This window comes from Rhamphochromis sp. 'chilingali' (genome assembly GCF_963969265.1).
Source record: "Rhamphochromis sp. 'chilingali' genome assembly, chromosome: 14".
NCBI lineage: Eukaryota > Metazoa > Chordata > Actinopteri > Cichliformes > Cichlidae > Rhamphochromis > Rhamphochromis sp. 'chilingali'.
Window position 1 is genome coordinate 25,501,272 of NC_137941.1, and position 23,686 is coordinate 25,524,957.

The window sequence follows — 23,686 nt, forward strand, 5'->3', positions numbered from 1 at the left end:
TGTTTGTTTGTTTGTTTGTTTTTTGTCTATCATTTTAAATAAATTGTGTTGTTAAATAACGGTTGGAGAGATTTGCCGTGACAGCGTGTCCCACCTGTCGCAGGGCGAGAGGCAGGGTATATTTGGACAGGCCACCAGTCTGTCAGAGGGTTAACTCACAGAGACACAGAAAGCTGAGACTCAAACCCAAGACCTTCTTGCTGTGAGGTAACTGTGTTAACCACCGTTGTGCAGTTAGGAGGGAATAAACTTTAGTTATGTGCTAAAATGGTTCAAAACATGCATGGAAATAATCCACAGAAAGATTATTGTGCTTACTTGGCAGGTTTTATTTTTGAGACCTTAGTTCAAAATCGCAAACATAGTTGATGAAGGTTATAATTAAATTTTTAACTCATAATGCCCAGACAGTCTTCTTGATATTTTTGGATGGAGTTTAAATTATTCAGTGAAGCGCCTAAAAGACTGGACAGCAGGACTGGCAGCACCCCAATCCCCAGGCTTGCGGTATTCTCCCTTCTCCAAGAAGTACTGATGTCCACGGTAGTTGGAGTGCTCGTAGAAAACCCACCAACCATCGTAGACCTTACAGGAGTTGACCTCCCTCCAGCGGAACTTTTCCAGAAGTGAGGGGCAGTCCTCTGTGGCCTCCAGGGCCTGGCCGCCAAAGTCTGCCTTCTCATAAAGCTGCATCTTGTACTGGGTCCCACTGGTCTGGAAAGTGAGGGAGGGAGAAAGGAGGTGAAGATGGAGGTTAGTGCAGGGAAAAGAAAGGGAAAGGGAGGATACAATGAGATTAGAATTAGAATCTAATTGGAAAATTCGTACACTACATGTACACCTAGTTTGAAGTTTGTCAGATACAGTGTGGCAGTTTAGAGAAAAGCTAATCCAAATTATTGATTATTTTTAAAATTGTAGTTCATTAGTTTCATTTGTCTTTGCTTGTGTTTAATGATGCTGTCACCTCTCAGCCGGTCACAGCACATGGCTGTCTCTCCCTAAGCCTGAGGTCTCTTTCTATTGGAAGCACGTTTCTTTTCCCCACAGTCGCCACGTGCTGCTCATAGTGGGATCATCTGACTCTTGGGGTTCACTTTAATATAAAGTTAGTTTATTGTCTTGCTAGCTGCAAGTAAAATAACAAACAAGTATCTGAGTGTATAATTTGCCTCTCGATGATCATGGTAAACTAGTCTGTTGAAGGACTGTATACTCGGTATATTTACCATAATCAGTGAGATACCTTACATTAATCAATCCTTCATTGTTTGCAGTGTGCTCACTGTTTTGTGCCTTTATAAATAGAACCAAACTGTACACACGCATTTACTAACTGCATTGATTTAAAGAGGCTGCAGGCTGTGGGTCAGCTGGACCAAAGCCTGCTCATACAAAGAGACTGATGTCACGCTGGTCTCCATCGACACAGCACTGCGGTAGCATGAACATGACTGGATGTCATCTCTCACATAGTAAATGCTTTTTTGGGATGCCCTGAGCCCGCTGTGCCTTCAGTCTTTTAAGATATTCAAAAATTAGACTCCACACCTGCGGAGAACATTGTGAAGACTTCAGCTCTTTGTCATTGAGCGTGCAGTCTGTGCTCACAGTGCACAGTCAATAACAAATGACAGACAGGCTAAAAAAATGTGCACCTGCAGCAGAGCAGCATGCAGGCAACGCCTGACTTACAAAGTGGATCATCTTGCAGGAACTGAGGTGGTCGTTCAGTCCCATCCAGCGCTGATACTCTGGGTACTCCCCCCTGCTCAAGACATACTGGTAGCCCATGTAGTTTGGTCTCTCGTACACCACCCAGGCTCCACTCTCCACCCGGATGGAGTTGCAGCGGCTCAGGTAGGTGTGAAAATCTGAGCAGTCACTGTCGCACTCATAGCGACGGCCCTGGAAGTTCTTGTCCTCGTAGAAGACGATCTGAGGGGGGAACGCATAACAGTCTCAGTGCTCGTCCACCTTTCACATTTGCTCTGTTAGGCAGTCTAAAGCCTGGTCCCTGTCTGAAAGCTCAGACATTTTAAAGCAAAGCCACTGTTAACAGCTGCTCAAACAAGCAGTGAGGCTTTAATTTACAACAGAGTATAAGGAAACAACATCTGCAGCAAACCTCTGTACTCTCCCACATGCACTTTTGAACCCGCACATTAAAACTAAACTCTTTGCATTGACTCACCCTGCCCATCTTGGATATATTGTGTGGGATAGCCTTGGTGATGATGAGTGATGGTGATGCTTCCCCCTGAGGTCTTGATGTTGCACTGGCCTTTGAGCAAGTGCCTTTTATATGCCCGCTTTCCCACATTTATAAACAGCAACAGTGGAGGCAAAAGGGGAACAATCGCTTTGTCATGAAAATGAGATCCAAAAATTGAGTCAGTGATTCTAGTGCTATTCAGTTTTTCCAGAAAAGCGAGGAAGGATTACGGCATAATGGCCAGGCGTGGGTAAGCGTCCATTGACCCCACTACTCTACTGGCTGGGTCCAGTGCCCACCGTTACACATGCCAGCTCCACCAGCTTGCTCCCACCTGGCAAGGACCTGCCAACTCATGACTTATTTCTTTTTTGGATGGATCCACATGAAGCAGTGGTGAAAGTATTCACATCTAATAAGTAAAAATGGGAAACACAAACGGAGTGACCTCACTTCAAAATTTCAGTCTGAAAGTGCTGAAATAACAAAAATAAGGAGAAAAAGTGAGTGGTGTTGTAGATGTGAGTATGAAACAAGTACTTAATGTACAATGTAGCGCTGGTTATAATATGCATGTGACTTTTAATGAAATGTTTACAATTATATACTTTTGCTCTTGATGCTACTTATTTTCTTTAACATTACTCATAATATGTGATTTACTTTTGCAGTATTGTGTTTCTTATGCATCCTATTTTCCAGGATTTTTTAATCAATCCAATAATTTGGACTAAAGTGGATTTGTAAACAATTTAAAAGGTTGGGGTGCCGCATAAATATGAACCCATATTTTATTCATAATAGAACAGAGAAAACATAACAAATGTTTAAACTGATCTCATTTGGAGTTTGATAGATGAGGGCAATGAAAGGCTTTAAAAGTAAGCACTACTAAAAGGAAACAGCTGGAGAAACATTTACAGCTAATTTGGCTAATTGGCAACAGAAATAAAAAGAGCATGTTAGAGAAGCAGAGGTTCTCTGAAGTAAACACAAACAATTTCAGAATCATGCTCCTCGGTCTAAAATTGTAAGGACTTTGGAAAAACTGGCATGAGCTCAGGAACACTTGCAGAAATCACTGTCTGTGAACACAGTTCACTGCGCCAAATACAGGTCAAAGAAGCCATACGTGAAAAAATGATCCTGAAACAACACCATCGTCTCTGGGCCAAAGCTCCTTTCAAACGGACCGAGGCAAAGTGCAAACTGTTCTGCGGTCAGAGAAATCCAAATCTGAAATTCTTTTTGGAAAGCTCAGATGTCACGTCCTCCGGGCAAAATATAAGAGGCACCACCCAGCTTGTTATCAGCACTCAGTTCAAAAGACTGAATCTCTGATGGTATGTGGTATTGGTGCCTATGGATCTGACTGCTTGCACATCTGGAAAGGCAACATCAAGGTGAAATACAAAGCAACAAAACCTGTAGCTTTTTCAAAAAACAAAGAATATCTCAGCAAGACCATGCTAAACTGAATACTGCATCTATCAAAACAACATGACTTCATAGTAGACGAGTCCAGGTGCTGAATTGACTTTCCTGCAGTGCAGACCTTTCAAATGAAAACATTTGGCTCATCGTGAATGAACAATCAGACAAAGAAGGTTCTGGACTATGGAGCAACTAGACTCTTATATCAGAGAAGAACAGGGCAACACTCCTCTCCCAAAACTCCAGCAGCTGCTCTCTTCAACTGATGCTAAAAGAGGCGCTGCAGCACAGTGGTAAACTTGGAACATGCAGCTGCCATCAAATTCAAAATAAGCTTTTTTTTTCCTGAAAATGCTACATTTAATTGTCTTCTGTGTTGAATAAAAAAATGATTTATGAAATCTGCAAGTCTTTGCATTCTGCTCTTATTTACATTTTACACAAAAGTTTCAACTTTTACGGAATTAAAATTTTACTGTGCGTTCTGTCGTGTAATAAAATTCAGTGGTAAGTGGCTTAACAAACAGGAAATAATGGTCAAGTACAAGGACTGAACTGAAAATGAATGAAAAAGCAGCCAATGTCCAAAGACAATCTTTGAAAGCCTCTCAGAAAGCCTGGAGAACTATTGGCACCAACATATATATAATATACCACTCTAAAAGTCTGGCTTCTTGGAAATAAAATACAAAGAAATGAAGGTTAGAAGACTTTTGCACATTATTGTAAATATCCAAAGAAACACATAAGATGCGACCCGGTTGTAGTCAAAACCTTTATTTCAGTTTTTAACAATTAAAAATGACTTGGTGCTCTTGCACAGAGCTGTGCATCAAATTAACAGGACCATTTTTTAGTAAACAACAGCATTAAGGCGTTTACAGCATGAATCGGTTCATCCTGAAACTGTTTTAAGCACATATTCCCTTCATTTGCTATTTCCAATACAGTGCTGCCCTGATGATTTCAAGCAGGCCTTCTGTGTATAATTTACATCATATTTTGTATAGAAGTCAAAATTCAGCGTGCCGTAAAGTATATGTGGAAAGAGGAAGCTAACTGCCTGAAGTACACTTGGAGGTATTCACTGCTAACAGTTATTCTAGAGGTAAAGTAGATTTATGAAAAATAATTATTATTCAGTGCTAAAAATCGACATCTTTATTCAAAAATAAATATACATTTAAGGTTTCTTGGAAAACTGGTCACCAGTTTATTAAATCCTGCCTCAGCTGGAACAGCAGATTAGCTTGTTCTGTTGTACTGCAGAAATTCAAGCACGACTCTGCAGCAGCTGCACTGTCATGTGAGAGCAAACTCGAGCACACAAAACAGCGTCACTACAGCCATTAGCAGCATGTGAGTAACGGGTTATACACACACACACACACACACACACACACGAAAATGCTTTATTAATATTCTAAAAAATAATACTATTACGATCTAGGTACTAACATGCCCCTTTAGATTCGAAGTGCTTAAAATGTTCAGCATCTACATCCATCCATCCTCCATCTACATCTTTAAATGCTCAGCAGGTTCCCTCAGAAAACTTGTATACGAGGTCTGTTTGAGAAGATTCGGCGTCAGTAGGTGCATGGAAGAGACGACAGGGTCTCCAGAGGGCTGTGATAGGAAGCAAGTTCAACATATCAAGGCTCTGTTTCAGTTAGCTAGCTTAAAAACCATAGCTTTCTGCTATCCTATTAATGTTGCTTCATAGTCCATGACCACACTGAACCACAGTTACCCATAATTCAGCACCTGAAAGCTGTCTATCAAATTAATTCAAACAGGTTTTGGTTTCTCTATTGCAACACAAAGTTCACCTACACACTGGATGGACAGTTGGTACCAAATTATGTTTGAAAAACAGACTGACTGCTTGAAAACAATGTGTCAGGGTCTATTTACTCGACTGTCAATCCCAGTTAATCGTTGTGCCTAGTTTGTTCCTCCTCATCCTCACTCTGACGAAGACAATAAGCAGGAAAATGTCTCTTTAAAGCATGTGGCGACTTCACACATGCCTCATCTTTACAGAGTGTGTGTGGCACATGATGTTGTTTGATAACAAGCCAATTCACTCCCACTTTAGACATGTCAAACATTTAGCTGCCTTTTCTCAAGAAGGAACTGTGAACTTGGACACAACTGTAAGCTGCTGGAAAAGCTTAACCAGCAGCAAGAACTCACAGCAGCACCGTGTGAGAAGAAGACCATATGTAACCTGCATGTGCAAACGGCCATGCTGCCTTAATTTACGGGTGCAATTATTCTGCTGGCAAAAAAAGCAAACAGTAAAATTCAACACGCCATGGATGACTGCCCCACTGCCTGTCCAGTCCTCATATGTTTGGGATCATTCACTTGGTTGGTGTCTGCTGCTGCCCCATCAGAGTCCTTTACAGAGGCGATTGTGGGTGGGATTAGGCTGTCCAGTTCCTGCCTGTGACCCGTTTCCAGAAGCCACTCATGAAACTTCATTTCCACCAATTCCTGGAACTGTTGCTTCTGCTCCCTGGAAAGATAGAGAACGTAAAAGAAAGTTGCATTTAAACGGCATACCGGTAATATTGAAAATAACAGAGCTTAACAAAAAAAGTCTTTCTGAAATGAAGGAGAGAAAATTCTTAGCATCATTCACCTTATTTCCTACATTTATGCTCCAGCAACAATATGCGTATGTTTAATTTTCTGTTTCTTAACCTGGTACTTTAATAGCTCGTATATAGTAGTAGCAATGTCAATGTTGTCAATGGAGACAGTGTACAGAGTATGTGATCAATGGGTCTGTGGGCCACTCTTACTTGTGGTCATGTGGGCCTGCCAACCAGCCGCAGACAAGAGCGAAGTTCTAACATACAAAGAGCTGAAGTGAAACTGAGCATTAAAACCAATGAAGCGTCCACTATAGCCACCATCTGTGCTCTTCTTCTTTTTAATAAAGGTCTTCTAATTTTCACTCCTCCATAGTCCTCTACCTGCCTGCATGCTCAGCACTCCAGATGATTGGATATCATATTCCTGTTTTGGAGTTAAAACAAAGACTAGCCTCTGTAGGAGGCATTAGTTTGTCTATATAAATTTGTAGCAGTTTTTCAAGCTGAAAACTTTCTGATTTTTCAGATTTTCTTGTGAGCACAAATTGTAACCCAGTTCAGAAAGAGTGGATCACAATCTAATGCTTCCAAACATGAATCCTCACATGAACCTCACAGCACCTTCAGTGTTGTACATCATAGTTAGAGTCATAGTATCCAATCACAACATTCAAAGCAGAATGAAGACTTTCCAATAAGACTATCTTTGAAACGACTGTTTAACTAACGTTCCTCCATTGGTCTCTGACCAGTACATGGATACTATATAAAATCGAATGTTTTGAAACAAGTCCAAAACTCTTGCCTTGTCTCTTGTCTGACAGACAATTTAGATGTCACATCACTGACCAATCGAGTGGTGCCACTGCCAAAACTTTTGGTATGCAGATATACAATCGTGTTCCTGCCAGTTTAACATTAAATACGTGTATTTCCTTTAAAAGATGAACATCTATTTATGAATGTAAAGAGCCAGTGGAGAACTGCCTCGTGCAACCCGTCTGACATCAGTGTGCTCACTGAACTGCATATCTCTCACACATAGCAGTTAACTGACATTCATATTGAGTTTTTGGAATCCCTTTGCTGTTACAATTTTCCACTGATTAAAAGGCACGCTACATAATGAAACACTAAAACTTACTTGAACACATGTATAGGTGGCTGAACCACTGCTTAATAAAGGTTTGGGGGTCAATTTCTCACTCACTTGCTCAGCCGGGCCTCTATCACAGTCTTCTGCCAGTTCTGTATTCTCCTCTTCTTTTCGTCCAGAGCTGCCTGGTATGAAGGAGGCAGACCACCGGGCACCTCACATGTGTCTCCCTCCATCTGAAAAGGCACGACCAGCGTGTGGAACTCTGATGGTGGCAGCAAGCGGTAGCAGGAGGGGTCTGGGCTGGACAACGTATTGAGTGAGTGGCTGGCAAGGCCCTCGGTCACCAGAAGTAAGGGCTGATCCCAGAGATTAGGGACAACCGCCAGCCCTACGCTGGCCATGTGATCCTCCAAGGAAGGGTAGAAAGTGTGGAAAGGACCCAGAGTAATGTCCGTGTTTCCCGGCAGTAGCAACGGGCGTGTGGGCGTAAGGGCATGGATGGTGCAACGTGAGGAAGTTCCAATAACAATTCGGCCGGCCATGCACACCACCCACACGTTCTGGCAGCTGTGGATGTGGACGCTGGTCTCAACGGGACCCAGAACCACAGTGCTGTCACGGCATTTGTCCACACTGACTGATCTAAAGGAACAAATTCCACAACAGAAAGAACATAAACTGTACAGATATAGCCACTGAAAACTGCCGCTTTCAGCCAGAGATCAGCCAACTGACAGTCAGCCTAGGAACGGGAATCGAGAACCAGTTCTTGTAGAATACCGGTTCCCAGTAGGGCAATTCCTTCTAATCATTAGTCTGCCTGCCTATCAATTCCACGTATGGTGCTTGCACTCTTGGCCTGTATGCTAAAGATAACCCAACTTCTATTACTAGAAGGCAACCTTACCTGAGAGGTGAGAGAAGGTATATGAAGGCATCAGCACATCTATGGATTTTAATGTTGGCACCAGTCAGCTTGTCTGAAGTTTTAGCCAGGGTCTGTTTTAAGACTTGGGACATCAGCACCATTTTACTACCAGGTGGTGCCATGTGGGTGTTCCTGGCTATCTTGGCTCTCTTCATGGCCCCTTCCACTAGAACACACAAACACACATGGGCGGTCAAAAAAAGGCACAAAGTGAAGACCGTGAGGAAGGACTAATGCCAGATGATTTTACTAAACCTTGCTGAGCCCAAGCGAGCTTCTTGCCCGAATGGAGACAGGCAGTTATTCCAAAGGGATTCAGAGTGAGGCTGCGCTGGAGGCAGGAGAGGAGATTGTGCAGAGGGAAGGAACGGGTGAGCGAGGAGTAGCCAGCTTGTGTTTCGAGGGGACCTTTGGTCAGCAGCCGGTGAATGGGCTGAACAGCTTTTCCTTGGCAAACTGAGCCCTCCAGAAGCAGACCCAAGCTCCGCACAGCGTCCAGGGATACCTGATAGAACATAACTGAGAAATCAGTTACAGTATGGACTTGTTTTTATATTTCAAATAGTATAGATTAATACAAGAGAAATTCTCTAATCAAAAATTTTAACATAATGAGTTTACTTTAACAGCTACAATTTGCTGTTAATGTTTTATTTACACTAGTGAAAGAAAAAATGTACAGCCATAAATCTAACTCATCTATCAATTAAGATGGAAAGTCAGAAACGCCAGACTGACCACCTCTGTAAATGCAGAGGTTCTGACAGTTTTCTGCTCTGGGGCATTCAGGTGTGTGTTATTACAATGTGAAGGAGGAACAACACCAGCACTGATCTTAGAGAAGCACTTGTTGCTGTCTATGAAGTCGGGAAGGGGGTTAGGCTATTTATTATCATTCTGCAGAAAGATGTTAAATGTTAAAGTTGGTAACAATACAGTTAGAAAAAGAATGGGAGGACTGTTAGGAAAAAGCCTCGTCTCTGCAAAAAACACTTTACAGTCACTGAGTCAACATCAGCTCCTCTGTATACCAAAGTATTCTAGAGTCAAACGGCAGCAAACAGCTGGATGGCTGAAAAGGAAAAGAATCAAAGTGGGGTTTTTAAATCCAGACCTTAACCTGACTGAAATGCTATTGGAGGACCTTACGAGAACTTTTGTGAATTAATGTAAACCTCAATAACCTGAAGCAACGTTGTACAGCTCCACAGTTTATCATCTACCTGAAACAAACTATTTTAGGTCTTCTCCCTTCCAGCCAACTTTCTTCTAATTGGCTGCCCTTCATGCACAGTGGGTTTGAGCAGAAGGTGGGTAGCGCTCGATGCTCACAGTGAGTGGTATGCCTGTTGCAGAATTTTATCTTCTGCATTAACTGAACTGTTCTGAAATCTTATGCTGTAATGCATGCAGTAACCTGATGTGAAACTACACAGACATGTTCACATCACATTGACGCAGCCAGCAATGTCTATGTCTGATGCTTTAGACACTGCCATTTCTTTTTACACATTTACAGCTACTTTCTCTTCTGATACCAGTTTTCAAATTGGCTGCAAAAGAACAGATCAACTCAAAGAAGAACGCCATCGCTAACTAGTGTTTCGGCAAAGAGATGCAGAGCAACATGGGCACACCAGCACAAGCAGAAATGTTGGCAACAACATTTGACTATCATGTAGGCTCTGCACAGATTCAGTGCAGAGGTAGAAATCAAGCTTCAGAATACAACATTAGAGATAATTACTCTCAGAGACAAGATAAAGATGCAAGAGAGGCAACAACTACCTGAAATAGACTGATTAGCTCACAGGGATTGCTTCTACATATATGTCTATAAGAATATATTTAAGAAGATATATTAAATATACTGGTATCTTAAATACTCTGGCTAGCACCAAATATTGTTAAAAATATCTAGATTGTGTCTGTGACCTAACGCAGGATGTGTGCTTGCTGTTCCCAGACCTGGCAGTCTCTTAGGGCCTGTCCAGATTGCGACAGTTGACCAGGCTCCACTAGCAGCTCCAAAATCTCTGCCAGATGGCTTTGCACGAAGGACAGGTGAGCCTGATCATCCCAATTCTGCAGAACCAAAACAGGAACAAAACAGGACTATAAGTGGTTAACTTCATATACACCACCATACAATAATTTGCACTAGATCTAATTAGAACTACACAATACTATAAATCCTGCTGCATTGTTGGTCATTCTGTTTTATGTTTCATGGCAAAGAGAACCTTGTTCTGATAGCTAGTCTTGGACTCTCTGTCTGATGGAGACGGGGAGCGAGTGCGATGGCTGGGCCACTCTTCCCCAATCAGAGAGGTGCGCAGAGACACGCGGTTCAGCTGCTGAATGTAGAGGAAAAGGAGAAACTGCAGAGTGTCCACAGACAACTGGTGCACAAAGGAAAGGGAAAAAAACCACAGGTTACCTATCAATATGCAGCCGCTCTTCCTTCAAATCTGACGGCAAGGTTACAATACTATTAGTCCTTGGAATAAATATTTAAACTTTATTTAACCTTGTTCCTCTGCTGGTCCAGCTCACTTTTAGTAGAACACTGGGAAAGACACTCAGCCCACTCCAGCCTCTCCTCTGGTGTATGACCTATCAGAAGGTCATAGGTCTCAAAGTAGAGCCACGCAAGGTCTTCTGGAAGCTGCAACTTTCCACAGGCGATATGCCTCCACATGGGCCAGCTCAGGATGGGGAAGCAGCCATTCCTTGTTCGCACATAGATAGCCATCTTTCGAAGATAGTGTAGGTTTAGCTTGGAGGACGGTGCCACCTACAACGATAGTAATTCATGCTATTTACAAGATTTACAGCTATTGGCTGATATCATAGTGGAAGTATATTTACCTGTAGGGCACCAAGTAGGAACGGTTCCATGCGTGGCCATATGCTCACACCGTTTGCCTCCATGTCTGAAGAGTTAGAGTACAAAACCATGTGACATACACCGATAATTAATTACTTGAATATTTGACACCGTATAAGTACAATGCACTTTTAAATCACAATGACAGAGCCATTACTGGATTATGATTATTAGTCACGAACCAGGGAAGGAGCTGGGGAGCACTAGCAGTTAAACTGGTCAAACTGGACAGTTACAATAACATAATGCTTTGTTATTTCGCACAGACTCAACCTCTGTCCACACTGTTTAGTTCACCATGTCACTCATACTCCAGCCACTTTAACTCTGCACACACACAACTGTATATCAATTCAGATACAGCGCAGGATGTTCTGCTTTTACTCATTTTTTTTAAACTCATCGCATTTCATGAACCTTCTCTTTGTTGGTTTTTTTTTAGTACAGCAACAACAGACCTAATCTTCAAAAATGACCGTTTAATTACAGGTTGAAAAATATCTTCCTAGCAACCAGGCTGCTCGTGCCATCAACACTAGGCATCTAATTTCAAGTTTGACAAGCTAATCAAAACTAAGCTAACATCAATCCAGTAACACAGTAAATATATCCACAAAACTCACTTGTTTTTGCTGTGGCACAACAAGAAATGAAGCCGAATACCAGGCGCACTGATATTTGCTCATAAAGTTAACTCCAACATAAAAAAGTAGGGCTGGCCAGCTTAGCTTAGCTCCAGTTAGCTAGCTGAGCTAGGACAGCTCTGGATCTTACTGTCAGACTTTGTGTCCTCGTCCTGTTACTGGGATCTTCGGCCTGAATGAGAAAAGGGCCGACAGGTCAAGGACTCATAGGTGGGTATACAGAGGAGGACGAGTGCAGTGGTTCCTGGTTTGTTGTCAGACGCACATCTGCCGTCCTTCCTATTTGGCGCCCTCCTCTCCACTCAGATCTCAGCAGACATCTGTTGCGCGCAGCTCCCGGGGGCGCGCTTCAGCCTGCACTATGAGCATGCATGGTGCCCGGGTTTTTTTATTCACCGAAATGTTCAGTTTTTTATTAGTTGTACTTATACATGTAACAAAAAACAAAAGCAAAAAACAAAAAACAAAAAACCCCAAACAAACCCAAAAAACATCGGCGCAAACAGTTATGTATGACAAAAAAGGGCTGCTGAGAAAGGTGTGAGCTGTCTCTTTAACGCTGGGCAGAGTTTTTCGGGAGAGGATGATTTGCCGACATCCAGTGGGCGGGCTTTCTCTGACAGGAGGAAGAAGGCTTGTGGCTGACTGACTGGCAGCTGGGATCCGAGCTTTAAAAAGCCGGTTGTTCTTTGCTACCTCCTTGAGAAATCCTGACATCTATGGCTGCTAAAGGGATGAATCTGTGTAACGTGTGCTGCCTGCTTCTTTATGCTACTACGGCGGTGCTTGCCGGGTAAGTGGTGTTCGCTCGGACAGCGGCGAAACAGCATCGCCAGCTGGTACACATGTTTCACTGTGATTGGTCTAGACGTGCTCTCCATGCGTGGAACAGTCTGACACACAGAGCTAACTTGCTAATAAGTGCTTTCGTTGTCTTTTCCCCACTCAGTAAAAAGTGTATCCACCACTTGTAAGGGCCGTGTTTTAAGTGACTACCTAGCTTAGTTAGCTTGGAGCTAGCCATTACGACAGATGAAGCTGCTGCATACTGTCTATGGAAGCCACACTGGCTTACCCCCCCGGAGCTAACTCGGTGTTTTACAATCTAAAAGTAGCATCATTGCCATTTGATAACGGTTTCCCGTTTTTCTTCTACCTCTGTGCCTCCTGTGTCTGCCTCATTTGTGCCATCTTCCTCTCTCCTGTAGGCGAGATTTCTATAAAATCTTGGGGGTGAGCAAGAGTGCATCAATCAGGGACATCAAGAAGGCCTACAGAAAGCTGGCTTTGCAGTTACACCCCGACAGAAACCAAGACGACCCGCAAGCCCAGGACAAGTTCGCAGACTTGGGGGCAGCCTATGAGGTAGATGTGTAGCCATTGTTGTTCTTGATGCTAGTGATATCCGAGATGAGCAACAATGAAATTGTTTTTGAGTTAAAAGACTGTTATATTTTCATAGTATCAGCTGTGTTCGGGGACAGTAGCGCAGATTTAATCCTATGTGAGTATAAAAGCGCCCAAGACGCCGATACAACTGTTTTATAAGCCTGAAATTTGGTTGTTGTTGGTAAGATCTCTGCGATTGGACGATTAGACCGTGTGGCTGAATCTGATTGGCTGTCAGGCAGCACAGCTGGTGTATTGAAAATTCAGACGTGGATGAGTGGGAGTGGATTCGGATAAGCGCTGCAGGTGTTTCCGTGTCAAACGTTCACGTTTCTTTTAAAAACGGAAGGATGCCGCAGCGAGTTCACTGATTTGTAACACAAAACTGAAATTGGTTATTAATCGAGTTTCATTAGTCGAGGTGGGTCTATAAATGTATCTCTAAATGAATGACAATATAATAAAAATAATAGAAAATAATTGACAAGATCTACAAATTCTTTTGAGGTTTTTTTTTTTTTTTTTTAGTTTTTAGTTTTTAGTTTTTTTTTTTGTTTTTTTTTTATTGTTATTGTTGCTATTGAGGTACCTCAGGCACCAAAACAATAACAATCTCAACCATAAAGTTCAGTAGGTATTTGTTTAAAGAAATCTAAAGTGGTGGTACAATATATAACAAATAAAAATATTTCAAAACCAGAGTTTGAAATGGCTTACTAAATGTAGGAACAGCAACATATCCAACATTCTTTGGTAGTCTCTTCAGGTGCTCACCTTGAAGTTGAGAAAAGTTTAACTTGGGACCTCCCCACTTGGATTTTTTGCCTGTTGTTGCTGAATGAGGGAAGAGAGCTCTCTGTCACCTCAGTAAACACCTTCTTCGTTGGTTGAGGAGCTCACTTACTAGTTTCAAGTCCTGTTACAACATAATCTTCATGTTGTAAATTATGCTCACTGTTAGTCAAGATTATTTCCCAGTACAGTCTGATCTGCCTCTCACTTATATCTAGTTTCAAAAAGGTTGACAAAAAGAAATGAGGTTCAGCTTGATGCTTAATGATGCGAGATAATCTTTTATCTATAGTCTGTGGTTGAAACAACGGGAGATAATGACAAACTGATTAGCAGTAGTAACAGCCGTAAAAGTTTTCTATGAATTTCCAAAATCTCATCTTCTAAGAATGGAGCCATTGCTGCTTTTCTCAGGTGAAGGCACTTCTAGAGCCACAATGTAATTGCTGGCTGTTCCTTCTAATGGGTCAACTGTTTGTATTCTCATATTTGAAAAAGTATATATTTTATACGTAAGCTTTAAGATAGTTTCAGTAGTAACAGTTCACTGACTTTTCATTTCATTCTTTAATGAATCAGTCAATTTCAAAAACTAACACAGCTTTCAAGAGCCCATCGACATTTTTTTTTCTTGTGTTTTTTTTACATTGAATTATGACACTCACACGTTGTATCAGCGGAGAGAACAAAGACTGCGGCATGTGGCCATTGTGTGATTGACAGGTTGTCTGTTTGTAGGTCCTCTCAGATGAGGAGAAAAGGAAACAATATGACATGTATGGAGAGGACGGGCTCAAAGAGGGTCACCACAGCTCTCACAACGATATCTTCTCCAGGTTGGTTTCATGAGCTCAGCTGGATTTTATGCCAGGTTCAGCTAAATGCATGTATAATGTCCACTCATGCTACTGTTCCTCCCTCTGTAGCTTCTTTGGTGACTTTGGGTTCATGTTTGGTGGCAACCGACAGCAGCAGGACAGGAATATTCCCAGAGGAAATGACATAGTACTGGACCTGGAGGTTACACTGGAAGAAGTTTACTCTGGGAACTTTGTGGAGGTGTGGAGAAACTCCTGGTTTCCAAACGAACAGTCTTTACCGTCCTTTATTCACATTTCAAGTTTGTTCCACAAATAGGAGCTAGCTATAGTGTCACTTCATTCAGTCATCAAACTGCAAGGCTTAACGATGAATCGTCTTATTTACTACCTGTAGATTTTCATGTTATCAACACTTATTTTTCCCGCTGTATGCAGGTTGTACGTAACAAGCCTGTAGCTAAAGAAGCTCCTGGTAAAAGGAAGTGTAATTGCAGACAGGAAATGAGGACGACCCAGCTTGGACCTGGACGTTTCCAGATGACTCAGGAAATGGTGTGCGATGAGTGTCCCAATGTGAAGTAAGTCAGCTCCTGTTGTCATCATTAAATGGGGCCTATTATGCTTTTCCTTATTTTCTATGCTACATGGCTGTGACATCATAGAAAATGTCCCTAATGTGGTCATCTCAGGCACACAGCTCTGGTGCAGAAGCCCCACCCACCTGCTGTTTGTGAGGCATTATGAGGAATATGTTGAACTCTCAATCAAACAAAGCAACTCTGCTGCACCAGTAAAACAAATGGACTGATATTGAGCAACACAAGTCCACAGTACAGATGTTACTACTCAATTTTATAAATGATAACCCCATTTTGGACACCAATGAAAAAGTTTGGACTTGGCCACCGATTGTACAGCTACAGGGTTTGAATCTGCGATGCTTCCATTTTAATTTTTGATAACTGCTTCAGGTTGTATGTTGGTCTAGCTCTCTCAGAATGACATTGATCTGTTGCTGCAGATGTCAGGTGTGTTTATTACATGTATCAAAGTCAGTACTGATTTTTAGATCATGTATTGCTTCTCGTTTCAATCACTTCTGATTCTTATTTCCTGATGTGCGAAGTTTCTGGCAGAGTTGATCTTCTTTCTCCATCAGGGTGTGTTTTAGTTGCCAAGACCTTATGATTGGATTTGAAATGAACCCGAGAATACAGATCCAGATCTCAAGATAGACGATCAAGCTACATTATTACACTGTTACCAACAAAACCAACAAAGCCTTTGCCTCCGCGAACACATCGGACTACAAACACGCACATTACCAACTCCGGAAGACGATCAAAGCAGCCAAACGTGAGTACAGGGACAGGGTGGAACAACAGTTTGACAACCCTCGGAGTATGTGGCAGGGACTAAACACGATCACAGACTTTAGAGGGAAAACCAGCACACCGCAGACCACGGCCTCTCTGTGTGAGGATCTAAACATATTCTACGCTAGATTCGACGCAGCGAACACCATGAGACCGGACAGTGTGCGCACCGCGGATGACGTCAGTGCGCACACTGTGTCTGAGGAAGATGTGCGGAAGTGCTTCAGGAAGGTGAACGCACGCAAAGCTACTGGTCCGGACGGGATTCCCGGCCGCGTCCTCAGGTCATGCGCGGCTCAGCTGGCTGGAGTGTTCACGCACATCTTCAACCTTTCCCTCTCTCTGTCTGTAGTCCCAGCCTGCTTCAAAATGGCCACCGTCGTCCCTGTACCCAAATCCTCCACCATCTCCTCATTGAACGACTGGCGACCTGTAGCCCTGACCCCCATCGTAAGCAAATGCTTCGAGAAGCTGGTCAGGGACTTCATCTGCTCTGCACTACCCGACTCACTGGACCCTCTACAGTTTGCATACCGCCACAACAGGTCCACTGATGATGCCATAGCCCTGACACTACACACTGCCCTGTCACACCTGGAGAAGAGAGACACGTATGTGAGGATGCTGTTTGTAGATTACAGCTCAGCATTCAATACCATCGTTCCCTCGAAGCTGGACAGGAAACTGCAGGATCTAGGACTGAGCAGCTCCCTCTGCAGCTGGATCCTTAGCTTCCTGTCTGACAGACGCCAGGTGGTCAGACTGGGCAGCATCACCTCATCCCCCATCACACTGAACACTGGTGCTCCACAGGGGTGTGTACTGAGCCCCCTCCTGTACTCACTCTACACCTACGACTGCACAGCCACTAACAGCTCCAACATCATTGTGAAGTTTGCGGACGACACTACAGTGGTGGGTCTTATCACCAACGGTGATGAGACGGCTTACAGGGAGGAGGTCAGCGCCCTGACCCACTGGTGTCAAGACAACCATCTCACCCTCAACGTCGCAAAGACAAAGGAGTTGATAGTGGACTTCCGGAGGTGCAGAGAAGTACACACCCCCATCACCATCAACGGCACTGCTGTGGAGAGAGTGAGCAGCTTCCGGTTCCTTGGCGTACACCTGGCTGAGGATCTTACGTGGTCAGTACACACAAACAAAACAGTGAAGAAGGCGCAGCAGCGCCTCTTCTTTCTCAGGAGACTGAAAAGATTCGGCATGAGCCCCCGCATCCTCAGGACCTTCTATCACTGTGCCATTGAGAGCATCCTCACTGGATGCATCACCACCTGGTATGGCAACAGCACCGCCTACAACTGCAAAGCTCTCCAGCGAGTAGTGCGGTGCTCTGAACGGATAATTGGAGGTGAGCTTCCCTCCCTCCAAGACATCTACAGGAAGCGGTGCCTGAGGAAAGCGGGGAGGATCATCAAGGACTCCAGTCACCCCAGCCATAAACTGTTCAGACTGCTTCCATCAGGAAGGAGGTTCTGCAGCATCCGGTCCCGAACCAGCAGACTGAGAGACAGCTTCTTCCATCAGGCCATCAGACTGCTGAACACGTCATAGACACCTCAGCTTCACTACTGGAACTTCAACATTATGCACTCCACACTGTATATAAATGCCACTTGTTTTGCACATATTCAACTCTGTATATTTTATTATTATTATTTTATTTTATTTTTTTACTATTTAATTTGTAAAAATGTGTATACACACACACACACACACACACACACACACACACACACACACACGTGGGAAAATATTTAGTATACACATCCAGAAATGCATACACTATTATATATTGTACATATATTTATTAGTTTCAGGTTGGCCATTCTTGTATTTTGCTCGTTTGTGTTGTTGTGTTTGCACATCTCTGTTGCTTGTGGGGCTCGCACACAAGAATTTCACTCGCATGTGCTGTGCCAGTGTGCCTGCACATGTGATGTGACAATAAAAAGTGATTTGTGATTTGATTTGATTTGATGTAAACAAATATGCCACCCACCCATCCATTTTCTTCCATGTATCTGTGACTGGGTTGTGGGGGCAGGAGTCTAGGCAGAGAACCCTGGACCTTCCTCTCCCTAGCCAACTGCTCCTGCTTATCCAGGGGAGCTTCAGCATGTCCTCCTCCCCATGGGCATGCCCAAACCACCTCAACTTGCACCTTTCGATGTGGAGGTGTAGCAGCTCTGCTCTTAGCCCCTCTTCAATTATTGGCTTTCTCACACTCTAAGGCAGTGGTTCCCAACCTTTTTTGCGCCACGGACCGGCCTTTAAGGTGTCGCGGATAAATACAACAAAATAAAACCAGTACCAAAAAAAAAAAGATTTATTCATAACACACGGGAAGAGACCCAGGGACACCGAATTAACAATAAAAAATGATAAAAAAAATAATGCTAAAAACTGTGAATTTCACACCCGAGCCTCTACTCTCGCGGTCTAGTACCAAACGACTCACAGCGGTTCCCAGCGGTTGGGGACCGCTGCTCTAAGGGACAGGCCAGATGATCTTTGGAAAGCTCATTTCTGCCACTTGTGTCTTGTTCTTTCAATCACTGCTAAGTTTATGACCATAGGCGAGGGTAGGCACGTAGATCAACTAGTAAACTGAGATCTTTGCTTTTACACTCGGCTCTCCCTTCACCATGATGGACTGGTACAGCGTCCACATGACTGCATTCCACTAGAACAAGTTCTGAGTCACAAAGTTCAACAGCAGACTGAAAGAAATGGGGGGGGATGCTTATGGGATATTTTGAAAAACACATCAGGAATCCTAGATTTCAGCTTAACGTACTTAATAAATTGACCAATAAATTGTATTAACAAATACATCCTCTGATGTTATCTGCAGGCTGGTGAATGAAGAGAGGACCTTAGAGGTAGAGATCGAGCAAGGAGTGAGAGATGAGATGGAGTACCCTTTTATTGGAGAAGGTAACTGCTTTGTAAATCTTAATTTGTTAGCTTTTTGTCACTCCCTGTTTCTAACATTTTACTCTGACCACAGGGGAACCTCACATCGATGGAGAGCCTGGAGACCTTCGATTTCGCATCAAAGTGTTGAAGTATGAACAGATTTCTGTGTGTGAGAGAGAGAGAGAGAGGCGTGCACCAATTAGAATATAAGTATAGTGACAGACAAGTGATGTGGGGATGTTTCTACTTTATAGACATCCTGTGTTTGAGCGCAGAGGAGATGATCTCTACACTAATGTCACCATCTCTCTGGTGGAGGCACTGGTTGGCTTTGAGATGGATATAGTACATTTGGATGGACACAAGGTTCTGTATATGCTTCTTGTTTTGAAAGATTAGATTATTTGGGGAAAAATAAAAACATGTATAAGATTGATAGTAAATGTTTGTCTGTCTTTGCCTGGCAGGTCCACATAGTGAGGGATAAGATCACAAAGCCCGGTGCTCGAATGTGGAAGAAAGGAGAGGGACTGCCCAACTTTGACAACATCAACATTCGAGGTTCCCTCATCATCACCTTCGATGTAGACTTTCCTCAGACACAGCTCGACGACCAGCAGAGAGAAGGTCAGAGTGTGGCAGTGTTAAAGGGTGGTCTGGGAGAAGTTAAGGACACGTCATATCTTAAGGGGACCTACTGTATTCTGCTCATTTAGTCCTTATTTATCTTACAAGGCTTTCCTGCTTCTCTTTTAAATGAGGCATGTTAGCTCTTTCAAGTTCTTCTGATTGGCTGCCCCTCCTAAGCAAAAGATTTGAAGAGCAGGTGACTGAATGTCTGAGTTGACCAAACTTGGGCCGTGTCAACCATAAGAACACTACGTACATAACAGAAAATAAGGATTGGTCCCCTGTCAGTGATTCAAATTTACAAAGAGAGATGCCAAAAACAAATAGTTGAATTTAGAGTTTATAAATTAAAGTTATACCTTTTTTTTATTTTTTAAAGTTTGTCTTCAGAAAAGGTTTATATGCCAAGTAGTTATTCTATATGCATTTTAATTTAATTGAATGGGACAGAAGAACAGTCTTTGTTACATGTTCTCATTTCTGAACAGGATCAATGATGTTGTAGTTCGATCTGCTCGCGGGGAAAGGTTTTTAACAGCAGCTGTCACCGTGTCGTTGCAGGTATTCGGAATCTTCTGAAACAGGGATCTGTACAGAAGGTTTACAACGGACTACAAGGATACTAACGCACCGAGCAACAGCGCCTGAACTGATTCACATACCACCCAAACACACACACAGACACACTTGTTCAGTCAGCAGGAGCGTGATCTGTAATCCTAGCCAGGGTGTATTTATTATTTTTCAGATTTGTCTCAGGATGGCTTGAATCCAATTTGTTTTTACTTTTTAAATGTTCTACATCTTCTCAGCAGTAGCACAACAGCAGATGTTTTATGTGAGGTGTAAAAATGGACACTCTGAACCTTTTCATTCCCTGCATTACCCTGTAACAGTAGGTCTTTTTGTCCATATTTGTATGTCAAGTTTACTTCTTTGTATCTGAAAGCACCTACACATGTGTCAACCGCTGCTCCTTTGTGGAGAGGACACCGTTACAGCCCTCTGCGTCTGCTGAAGGATGAGCTACTGACAAACTGGATATCTGAAGAATGTTCAACCTGTGCAAGAGCAGAAGTTTCTCCATTTCTGGTCTTTTTGTTTTAGATGAGTTTTATGAATGTAACAGCATCACTTGTTGAGTGATGGAACTGTTGTTGCTCTGGCCTGACTCCTGTTCAATAATACTCTGTCAATAGGAAAGAACAAATCCAAACCTGTTTGTTGTGTTTGAGTTTTCCTAACTTATGTTGGCGCGTTTCTGTTTGACATGATGTGACTGAAGAACTGTCAGCATTGCACAGCCCCACGTTCACTGTGACAGGAGTTGACCTCTTAAGTTAAACAGTGAAGGCAGTTTGCTCCAGCGTGTGTTTTCCACACCTCTGACACTCTATAGCTCAAAGGGACTTCACTCTATGAAGTAACAGCGTCCCTGTTGACTATAATGGGCTTTTCTGATTTACCTTGACTCTTAAGCCTGATGCTGCCTCCCACTTCTGAGTGTCGTGGCCTTAAATGTAAATTATTTGGCAGTTTTTACATTTCCTAGGGGATATTGTACTTTTGATTGACAATATAAATAAAGATTTCTACAAATTCTGTTGGCATGTTGTACCCCAGATTCACCAGTAGATGATGTCAGAGTCAAGTAAATAACAAGCTTAGAAAGCCTAAAAGTTAAAGCTCTAAAGTTACAAGGAAGGAGGAAAAACTAAAAGGTTTTTGTTTTTTTTCCACACACAAGAATTGGATGTATTGGATGTACTGATGTGTAGAAATGGTTGCATCTTTGGGTGCTTTGGGAGAATTTGGTGCTGACATGAATTTACATATGGGGGTAAGTTGCATTACAGGGCAATGGGTTTGTAAAAATAATCAGTTTGTATTGTGGTCGTAATTCTGAGATCTTGGTGAGATAATCGCATAAATTTGGGAAATCACAATTGATAATAAAACATGTTAAAATACAAGTCTTGATATGTAGAATTGATAATGAGATTTTAAAGTCTAGAGTCAAACGAAAGTAATAATGTTAACACCTTCATAAAAAAGACCTGTGTCTAATAGACACATAAATCAACCTGTTCACTTGTTATAAGGCTGTGGTTCAAGTTTTTAACAGGACATTGCTGTCAAGTTCCACTGTGATGGTGACAAATACAGCATCGTTTTTCATCTACTATTCTGAAGTATTTATCGTATTCAAAAAGTAGTTTTCTCAGCATAAAACTATGCATGCACTGGAAGTCTGCTGTGGCAGACGGTTCCTCGATGAGGAAACTGGCGGGTTGGTTAGTCGCTACTTTGGACAAATGGACTAAACCCTGATCAAACACTCAATTCTTTTTTTAGATTGGTTTTCATCTGATTAGGAAGATTCATACTGCAGTAGGATAATACATCCATCAATTCTCTTCTGCCTATCCAATCCAGCTTGGAGTGGGAGGTGGGGCACACCCTGGACAGGTTAGGATAATACAGCCATGTGAAAAAGAAAGTTTTAAAAATGCACCCGTGACTCGAAATGTTGTAGAAGCACCTTCAGGAATAATAACTGCAGTTCTTTTCTGAATGACTTTATCGCTGTGGAGGAATTTTCTTTACAGCGTTGCTTCAGTTGAGATTTGCAGACATTCATTTATGAAAGCTCTCTTAAGGTCCCAGCATAGCATTTAAGTCGGGTTCAACAGCTTCTTTTCTTTTTCAGCCACCTTATTGTAGATGTGCTGCTGTACTTGGGATCACTGTCTTGTTGTATGACCCAATTTGAGGAAAGTTGGCCTCAGATTTGATCTACAATACTTTGGTACACAGAGAAGTGAATTTGGTGCGATGTCCACTTCTAGGAAGATTATGTTAACACACACCTGAATGCTTCAAACCGGCAAACCGCCAAAAGTTCACCTTTTATAGGTGCTGACACACAGGACTTCTTGGAGTCCCGTAAAAAGTTGCACTCTGTTAAATTACAGTGAAATACCACCAGACTGATTTACTAACATTAAACAGTTTTTTTTAGTATTCTTACTGCAATTGCCACAAACAATTTATTGCTGTAAGACACAACAGCATGCATGTAGCCTAAATTCACCGTCTTCATTTAGTCATTAGACAACTTAAGTTACTGGAACGGTGCTGTATTCAATGATAATAAGCAACCCGACGATGAATGCTGCTTTAGCTAAACGTTAACACTCAGTCTAACATACACTGAAACACTGCAGCCCACAATCAGCTGCAGAACTAGAGATAACTATTTTACTAACTATACCAGCACGACTAAGTTAAGGATTTAAAGTCAAAGGGTTTGTTTTTTTTGCTGAAGAGAAACTACTGTATGATACTGTAAAATTACACAGTAGCTTCCTGGTAATATTTACATTAATCATGAGAATTTGAAGCAGTCACATGTATTCATAAAAGGCAGGAAATAACTGTATAGGTTTCCTGTATTTGTACAGCAGTTTGTTTTAGTGTAGTGAAGAACTTTTCATTATAAAGGCAACGTTTGAGTCACTCTAGCATTGGAAGCATGAAGGTCCCCACATCTGTACAGATGTGCATGTATGTGTGGTCCATGTGACATATTCTCACCCTATGACCCCTCTACGGCTTTACTATAACGGCTTCCACGTTCACCCCTTTATCCCACAGCCGCTGACCTTGTGGGTGGAACTCTGCAGGGGAGTCTGCCTGCATGGGTGGGGCAGGGGATGCCCACAGAATCATATTTATAATGTGGTGAATGGTGTACACATCTGCCCCACAGGGTTCACATCTCAGACTGCATGTGTGTAATAGTCTCCCACAGTGGATATTGCATGCATATGAATGACTGTGTGTATGCGTGTGTGCTCATGTGTGTGGCCAGTCTGTGTGTATAATGAACTCCCACAGAGATAGCAGGGCTGTGGTA

General features: G+C 42.6%; 2 protein-coding genes across 3 annotated transcripts; one reads left to right on the plus strand and one right to left on the minus strand.

Moving 5' to 3' along the window:
* Window positions 1–319: 319 nt before the first annotated feature.
* On the minus strand, window positions 320–12,283 carry LOC308410142 (gamma-crystallin S-like). Of its 2 annotated transcripts, XM_080903305.1 has the most exons (12): window positions 11,947–12,283; window positions 11,154–11,218; window positions 10,813–11,079; window positions 10,526–10,684; window positions 10,251–10,367; window positions 8,538–8,787; window positions 8,262–8,448; window positions 7,466–7,996; window positions 5,967–6,173; window positions 2,228–2,279; window positions 1,696–1,938; window positions 339–714 (listed from the first exon to the last, which is right to left on the minus strand). In XM_080903305.1, the coding sequence occupies exons 2-12, from the start codon at window positions 11,214–11,216 to the stop codon at window positions 442–444; spliced, it is 2,349 nt and encodes a 782-aa protein (XP_080759431.1). In that variant the 5' UTR covers window positions 11,217–11,218; window positions 11,947–12,283; the 3' UTR covers window positions 339–441. The 2 variants fall into 2 exon arrangements, with proteins under 2 accessions (XP_080759432.1, XP_080759431.1); XM_080903306.1 differs by lacking the exons at window positions 5,967–6,173; window positions 7,466–7,996; window positions 8,262–8,448; ... (4 more) ...; window positions 11,154–11,218; window positions 11,947–12,283 and having other exon boundaries at window positions 320–714; window positions 2,195–5,958.
* A 131-nt stretch (window positions 12,284–12,414) lies between these two features.
* On the plus strand, window positions 12,415–21,502 carry dnajb11 (DnaJ heat shock protein family (Hsp40) member B11). The gene is made up of 10 exons (XM_080903304.1): window positions 12,415–12,609; window positions 13,025–13,181; window positions 14,736–14,833; window positions 14,924–15,056; window positions 15,254–15,396; window positions 19,073–19,155; window positions 19,229–19,286; window positions 19,392–19,503; window positions 19,605–19,764; window positions 20,329–21,502. Exons 1-10 carry the CDS (start codon window positions 12,536–12,538, stop codon window positions 20,391–20,393), a joined length of 1,083 nt encoding a protein of 360 aa, XP_080759430.1. The 5' UTR covers window positions 12,415–12,535; the 3' UTR covers window positions 20,394–21,502.
* The last annotated feature ends 2,184 nt before the right edge of the window (window positions 21,503–23,686 follow it).

What these genes read in the sequence shown, in the direction of transcription:
- LOC308410142 (XM_080903305.1), bottom strand. Translation starts at nt 11,216, where the DNA reads ATGGAGGCAAACGGTGTGAGCATATGGCCACGCATGGAACCGTTCCTA. An exon ending in TACCTTCTCTCACCTCTCAG is followed by an intron (nt 7,997 to 8,261) that starts GTAAGGTTGCCT and finishes TTGTTCCTTTAG; the next exon opens with ATCAGTCAGTGTGGACAAAT. An exon ending in ATAGAGGCCCGGCTGAGCAA is followed by an intron (nt 6,174 to 7,465) that starts GTGAGTGAGAAA and finishes CTATCTTTCCAG; the next exon opens with GGAGCAGAAGCAACAGTTCC.
- dnajb11 (XM_080903304.1), top strand. Translation starts at nt 12,536, where the DNA reads ATGGCTGCTAAAGGGATGAATCTGTGTAACGTGTGCTGCCTGCTTCTT. An exon ending in GTACCCTTTTATTGGAGAAG is followed by an intron (nt 19,156 to 19,228) that starts GTAACTGCTTTG and finishes CTCTGACCACAG; the next exon opens with GGGAACCTCACATCGATGGA. An exon ending in TTTCGCATCAAAGTGTTGAA is followed by an intron (nt 19,287 to 19,391) that starts GTATGAACAGAT and finishes TCTACTTTATAG; the next exon opens with ACATCCTGTGTTTGAGCGCA.